This window comes from Azolla caroliniana, unplaced genomic scaffold (genome assembly GCF_043228905.1).
Source record: "Azolla caroliniana isolate FFs.n. ecotype wild unplaced genomic scaffold, voAzoCaro1.0.p SCAF_1, whole genome shotgun sequence".
Classification (NCBI taxonomy): Eukaryota; Viridiplantae; Streptophyta; class Polypodiopsida; order Salviniales; family Salviniaceae; genus Azolla; species Azolla caroliniana.
Genome location: NW_028230436.1, coordinates 6,156,823 through 6,164,634, shown reverse-complemented (window position 1 = coordinate 6,164,634; position 7,812 = coordinate 6,156,823). Strand labels below are relative to the sequence as shown.

At 41.1% G+C, this 7,812-nt stretch overlaps 1 protein-coding gene across 8 annotated transcripts; it reads right to left on the bottom strand.

Annotated features, from left to right (window-relative positions):
- Positions 1-2,567: 2,567 nt before the first annotated feature.
- On the bottom strand, positions 2,568-7,541 carry LOC147868635 (PTI1-like tyrosine-protein kinase At3g15890). 8 transcript variants are annotated; one of them, XM_087321756.1, is made up of 5 exons: positions 7,399-7,541; positions 6,797-6,868; positions 4,466-4,610; positions 3,900-4,162; positions 2,568-3,690 (listed from the first exon to the last, which is right to left on the bottom strand). In XM_087321756.1, the coding sequence occupies exons 2-5, from the start codon at positions 6,832-6,834 to the stop codon at positions 3,138-3,140; spliced, it is 999 nt and encodes a 332-aa protein (XP_087177882.1). In that variant the 5' UTR covers positions 6,835-6,868; positions 7,399-7,541; the 3' UTR covers positions 2,568-3,137. The 8 variants fall into 8 exon arrangements, with proteins under 8 accessions (XP_087177882.1, XP_087177899.1, XP_087177892.1 ...); XM_087321773.1 differs by having other exon boundaries at positions 4,466-4,601; XM_087321766.1 differs by having other exon boundaries at positions 6,797-6,865; positions 7,399-7,537.
- Positions 7,542-7,812: the final 271 nt, after the last annotated feature.

The window sequence follows — 7,812 nt, the reverse complement described above, 5'->3', positions numbered from 1 at the left end:
AACGATTTCCGGCTAGGTGGCGCCGTCCTGGACAAGAGGCTGTAATAGGGGCCTTCGAAGGTAGTCCGGAGGTTGTAAGTCCCCGGCCCCGGCGCGATATCTTGTCGCCTGGCCCCGGCGACAGGAGGGGCCGATTTAGTGCTCATCGAAAATGCCGGAGAAGACGGGCGGGAGAGGGCGGCATTGTAGTAGCTTCCGGGCCCAGGCGTGCCGCGGTCGGGGCGGGAGAAGAACGTGTTCCGTCGGAAGAGGCTAAACGACGGGCCCGCCGGTTTGCCTTCTTGGTGGTAGGCCCCGGGCCCGGGGATATAGGGTTGGCGCGGCATCGGTAACCGCTTCCCTAGCGACAATGCGGGGCCTTCGACTGCGTAGCTCCGTTGCTCGTATGTGCCGGGCCCCGGAGTGGCTGCACTCTGCCGTAACATCATCGTGTCGCATGTGGAATCGCGTCCCTGGATCGTGAAGGACGGGCTGGACCGGCCGGCCATGGACGGAGCCAACGAGCTGTCGAGGGAGTAGGTGCCGGGGCCAGGGGTGAGCGAGGCGGCTTTACCGTCGAATATCGAGTGAGGCAAGTGCGAGCCGAACGTGAATGCCGGCGGTGTGGAAGACGTGAAGCGCGAATTCACATTGTAAGAGGCCGGGCCGGGCGAGGTGTCCCAGCGGGGACGGCGGCGATGCTCCGGCAACTCCCGCAAACGGCTGCTCACCGATGAAGAAGACACCCCGGACAGGTTCTCAGTATCGATGGGCGATCCTTGGCTGAACGTAAGCATCGAATCCGTGGCGGTACCGCTGCCATGCCGAGTGACGAAGTACGAGCCCGGGCCCGGGATGTCTCTGCTTCGCCGGTGGCTAACGCTGCTCTTCCTCCCCATGGAGAATGCCGGGGATTCGCTTCTAGTATCGGGGACATCGTAATTCCCAGGCCCAGGTGTTGCCGGAGGTTTGTCGCCGTGCCTCGGGGCCCCCATCGTGATGCCGGCGGGCCATCCGCTCCGAATCACGTCTTTGGGATCGTAAGAGCCAGGCCCAGGTTGATCTCCTGGGCCGCCTCTGATCTTATCACCAGGTGGTTTGTGCATTGTATTAAAATCAGGCCCTGGAAGGCGTCCAGCATTGGTGCCGGTGCCGGTGCCAACAATGTGGGTCTTGGGTCCAGGGGATTCAACTCCTAATTTTGGCCGAGCCGGCGATAAATCTTCGGTTGTTGCCGGGGATCTTTTGCCTATGGTAATGGCCGGCGGTCTGGCTTCCGCCGTCACTGGCGTGCAAGTATCCAGGGCCGGCGTACCCCGCCCCGATATGGGTGGCAGCGACTTTCCTCCAGCATTTTGAGATGCCATGCCTTTTTCTTCTTTCTTCTTCAGTACCTCTTCCTCTTCGTTATCATCTTCTCCTTCTTTAATGCTTCATCTGCTTCTTTGTTAATATGCCCGTCTATGTGTGTGTGAGTTTCTGTCTGTTTTTGAGTAAGGTGATTGGGGTGGTCACGAGACCATCTCTCTCTCTCTCTCTCTCTCTCTCTATCCTTAGATTGATCGATCGATAGATCTAAATTCGACCAAATTTGCAGGCCACTTATTTGTGCGCTTGAGTTATGATTTTCCTGCGTTTTGCTTTTTGGGTGTGATGCGAAGGCGCGCCAGTTATGGCCGCGCGTCCTTTTGAATTGTCTTTTCTTTAAGTTTTGATTTGCAGTCCACTCACACATACACATACACATACACACACACACACACACACATTTCATTTGTTATTTCTTTGTGCACCCATGTACGAGTGTATGTTAACTAGCACTACTAAGTATGGAGGGAGGGGGTTCAGGATGCCATCCCATCATCGATTCTTCTCGGTATCGTATGAACCCATTTAGAAATTATGAGTGTGTACCTTTATAAAAACACCTAGTATCGATTGCCTTGTGTATCACAACCAAGAAAATGGTGTACAAAAAAGAGCAGTTGGTATTCACAACCACAATTATAAATTATAATGCATAATGTTATGAGTACCAATTAATTATCTACGGTATAACCAATTAATTAATTCACAAGTTCCTTCCACATCCAATGGATGTGAATATCGATAAGTGTTTAGCATAATCCCCAATAACTTAATTAATTAACAAATAACCTCAATATTCAAGATAACATCACATTCTTTAACCATAACAACCGTTTTTACAAGGGGGCACTTTTGTGGGAATGTCATTGATTGTGGTCACAAAAACACATGATGTAGCACACAATCTTCCTTAATACAAAATATACTAGGATATTTCAGTCAATATATTGCCAAGGAGAACTTTCTAAGGTATATTGGCAAGGACAACTAAGGAATGGTCCAAACTCATGCACATGGAATTGTGCCTGCGTGCATTTTCTTCAGTAATTTGCATACACGATTTATTGCTCAATCCATTTTTCCTACTGGTTTTGCATTAATCATGCCAACAAAAAAGTTCTATTGCAAGATCATCTTTTACATTGATAAGAAAAACAACAAAAGCAAAAACCATTATTTCATGTTGCCTTATACTTTCAATATGATGATGACAAAGGCTGTGATTCAACCGAGTAAGATGTTCTTAAAAAATGGTAAATATACAAGACAAACAAAGATGATGATTCAAAGAATAATGAGGCCATAAAAAGAGCAATGTAGTAGGATGGAGATAGGACATTTTTCTAGAACAAGTAAAACCCACAATTGATTGAAGTTGTATGACAAATATTTTGTACTTATAAAAAGAATGGTTAACTCTTTCCATTCATTCACATTAGAGCACCACTTCATAGAAAGTGCTCCTCCCCCCCAGCAAAACATCATCCCTGGATCTAGTGGTAAAATATAATCGTACATATTTTCTCCGATATTATCTTTCCCATACTGTCGTCCATGTGTCAACACCATTTTCTCTGACGTTTTACTCCACATTATGTATACAGCAACTCTATTTTCTCCCATATCTAGTCCAAATTATCAAGCAAATCAAATCCATTTGCTCCCATATCTACTCCATAGATCAGCTGCATTTTCCCCCACATCTACTTCACACTATCATATCAATTCCATTTCCTCCCAAATCTGCTCCACACTTATCAAGTGTATGGCAACTCCATTTCCCTCCATGGCTACTTCACATTATCATGCATATCAACTCCAATTTGAGTACCATACTCAGCAAGTCTAGTATCACCATCTTTGGTCTTTCTTTTCAAATGATTAACCACTTCAATCATTGTTGGTCTTTTTCCAGGGGAATTTTGTAAACACATAGTCGCCACTTTGACTACACGTATCACCTCCTCTTCATCATACTTCCCTTCAAGTCTCGGATCTACAAACTCTTCAACCTTTCCATCTTCCAACAATGGTGTTGCCCAATCAATGATGTTACACTTCACGCCGTGCCCAATGTTTTCAATGGGCTTCCTCCCACTTATGAGCTCCAATAATAATATGCCGAAGCTATACACATCACAACCCTCTGATGCTTTTTCCGACATTGCATCGTACTCTGGAGCGAGATAACCAAGGCTACCTTTTGCATGTGAAGCACCTTCAGGGATGAGCTTTGTAAACCCAAAGTCAGCTACTTGGGCACAAAATTCGGAATCAAGCAAGACATTACTGGCTTTTACATCCCCATGAACAACATGTGGGGTTGCAAGGTGATGTAAATATCTGCCCAAACAATAACAAAAGAAGATGAAAGTCACAAAATGTAGCCTTTGAGTAATCCTAAACTATTGGTTAAAATACGGCTTTGCAAAGTACTAAGATATAATAATATTTAGGCTGTGAAAAACAGGAGTTCACTTTGTAAAGCCGTCTTTGCCAGAATATCACTCTACAAAAGTACTATTTGGGGTAAGAAAATCAAGGGTACTCACGCGAGGGCTTCAGCTGATCCTATTGCAATATTCATTCTTTTGTTCCAATGTAGAAGATTTTCTGATGCATATTGTCCATGTAAATGCGAAAACAAGTTCAGATTTGGCATATAGTCATACACAATCAAGCGTTCCTGACCATCTGCACAATAACCACGCATGTTCAAGAGATTCTTATGGCGAACCCGCCCAAGAATCTCAATCTCCACAGCGAACTCCATTTCAGCTTTCGTGCTCCATACCTTCAACCTTTTCACCGCAATCTAAGAAAGTGATTGAAGCCATTAAGCAGCATTTTGGTAAGTGAAATAATTTAGGTTACTCACAATAATAGCATGGTAAATAGGGGAAAACACGAAAATACACTCAAATGTTTTGAACCCGAATATGAAGAAAGGTCTGCTGCTAATTTTCAAGAACTTCAGGTACTGTGGATAAATGTCCAAAATGTTATGGTTATTCTGGCATTTTTCCTAGTTCCTACCATCTTCTATCTTTATCATGTTTCAGTACAATACAATACAGAATTTAGGAAATTAAATGGTTTCAATTAAATGATCTTGAACCTGAGAACCGTCCCATAATTGCCCCCAATATACACTCCCAAAGCCTCCTTCTCCAAGCTTGTTATCATAATTGAAGTTATTTGTGGCAGCTAGTAGCTCCTTGAGTGCAAAGATTCTCCAATGATTTCCTTTCGTACTCGAAGTTCTGTAAACAAATAATCAAATTGGTATTTTTCTGTTTGTATAAGGTAGAATATGCAAAATAGAATTATATGGAAGGACAGAGTAATCCCTATAACTATTTTATTTGCATTACAAATTTTGACTAGAATAGCTAAACTATTATTGTAGCATATGTGTAAGTTTTCTATAAATTTTGACCGACAAATCACCCCCTGCCTTTTTCTATAAATCCTCCCCTATCTTTAACTGTAAATCTTTGATCCTTCTCAGTGAAATCAGAAAAATATTTCCCCAAGTTGATACTCTGTTTGTATCTGTAGACTCTATTCCCCTTCAGCCACTATTCATTTTCAATCCTCTATCGTTTCTTGTCAGTCATCTGCAGTTGAGAGCTGTCTCTCCAGCTGTATCAGTCTTGCACTCTCATATCTTGTCTTCTCTATTAATTCTGTTGTGTGATTATCTTGCCTTCTCATCAACAGATACTTTCATAAGCCTTCAGGACCAGAGAAATTATCTTGTCTTCTCGATTAAATCTGTTTTGTGTGATATGCCTTCTCATCAACTGACACTTTCGTACGCCTCCAGAACCAGTGCAATTATCTTTCTTAAGATAAATTTTTTGACTAGATAAGACCTATGATGTACTTTGGCATGTGGGACACAAAACCCTTGAAGCGCCTCATATGTACCAATGATTTCAATTAGAGTATATCCTAGATAAGACCTATGATGTACTTTGGCATGTGGGACACAAAACCCTTGAAACGCCTCATATGTACCAATGATCTCAATTTAAGTATATCCAGTATATATATATGCCTATTATCTCCACTAAAAATCTTGTTAATGATAGAAATCTCTTATGGGAAGTACCTCTTGTGTGTGAATCTAACACCTCAAGAATGATGTTTTATATGTGACTAGATGATATAGAAGAACTCGGATCCACCCTATGCATGTAATAATGCTGCCCATGACTGGAGTAGCAAAATTATTGTCAAAAAGAGGAGTTCTTTTCTTTGCAGATAAATCTAATGTCCTTAGCACAATGTTAGACATATTTTCAACTAAATCAATTTTATTAATGATGATGAGACCTATTAGTAGACATCATTAACATTATTAAGGCCTAGCCCTCTTTGGCTACCGATCGCATCATTATTGCAATATTATATACGCTTGTAAAACTCCGATTTCTATTTGAAGATAGGCTTAACCCTAGCCCCATTTGGTTCCTAATCACGTTATCAGAACAATGTTACAAAAATATCATGATGTCAATGTAAGATCAGGCCTATTTCCTAGCCTCATTTGGCTCCTGATCAATTCATTGCTATGATATCATGCATACACTTCCATAACTATATTATCTCCATAAAATAGCAGTCATAGTCCTTGCTCCATTTGGCTCATGGTCCACCATAAGCATTAGTAACTAGTATGCTCGTAAATCAAAAAGATCTAGACAAGATCTGATCAATTCCTATCATCATTTTACTCATAGTCATGGCATTGGCACAATGTAGATTTATGATTGAAGACCATGATCTCTATGAAAGATTGGTCCCATTCCTAGTCCAATTTGGTTCCTAGTCACATCATTAGTTCAATGTGATGTGCATGTTCGTAAAAGTATATGATGTCTATGAAAGTTTGGGCTGTATATTATCTCTATGAAAGATTGGATCTGTCTGTAGGCTCATTTGAGTTTTTAAAGATGGTTGACATCATTTGTACCGTGGTTGGTGTATACTCGTTCTATTGAAGATCTGAAAGCTTGTTGATATTCCAACACCATCTAGTAGGCTTAAACACTTCAAAATATGCATTTTCCAATTTATGCCTTGAATGTACACATGAATCTAATGTCAATACTTAAATTTGAAATCATTTTGAGCTTCAAATGAAGCCTGAAATTTTCCAATGTTGCAGAAGTGAACTCAAGAAATGCCAAAGATGCAAAACTGTATATATTGATTTGCATATATCAATGTGCACATGTGCGTATTACATAATTTAGAATAACGATACAAAATTAAGGATTTATACTCAATTTGAATTGAAACTTCACCATGGAATGCAAAGTTTAACCTGAAACCTCACCTCCAGCTTCAAAATTAATATTGTGCAGATCTAAGGTAGAAAGCCTTAAATAAACTGTCATGATACGTTCTTACATAGTTGAAATAATAAATATTAACAAACCTGACTTTCCTGCTAGGGTAACAACCAAAGCAGGCCATTTCAGACAGAGAGAAAAAAAGCTGGAATTTCCTGCTACAAAAACGGAAAATAACTGTAATCAGGAATAATATAATAATAATTTTAAATTTAAGAGAACGTGAAAATTCCGAATAGAAAACCAGAATATTAGAGATGACTGTACTCCAATCGGAACAGAAATAAGAGATAGAAAGAGGGAGAAGAATAGCTTCAATTTCGTGTCAGAAATTCAGAAAAATAACTGTGATGAAAGAGAAATGAGAGAGAGAAAGAAAATTTCAAATTCCTTTCAGCAAAATAGAGATTTTTTATGAGAACAGAAATGACATATATGCTTCAGAACCTTGTCAGAAAAACGAAGTACTTCTGATCAACAAGGAAATTAGATCGAGAAAAACAGTTTATTTGAAATTCCAGTCACAAACCCAGAAATTAATCGTTTTAAAACAAAACGACAAGTCACATTGTCATCAATAAAAGTAAACAAGCGAGCAATGAATTGGTTTACCAGAATTAGGGTAAATCTTTACAGATCAAAGCGAAAAAGAAAGACATGAGGTGGAGATAGAGAAAGAATAACCTACAAAATTGTTAATGTATATCTTGTCAGCTCAGTCTCTGGATGAACATCTTCGATTCTTTCGTTTGCTTTGTTTATTTTTGCTTTGTTTTACTTTCTTAGCTCCAGCTGTGAATGGGGGGTGGGGGGGGTATAAAAAGGGGGGAAAAGGAAAAGACAGAGGTTAAAGCACAGGCAGTTAGGGTTAGGGTTAAGGTTAGGGTTAGGGTTAGGGTTAGGGGCGAAGGAATGTGACGGTAGAGAGTGAACGGGACTGTGATTAATTCCTCGAGCGATGGATGATGGGCGATGCTATTTGGGGCTTGAGGTAGTACAAAAGTCTTACTCAGTAGTAGGTGGAGACATTTGACACACATTTGCTAGGGGAGGGGGGGGGCTCTCGCTCCGTGCGGGTCCCCGACTCAACTCGCATTTATGC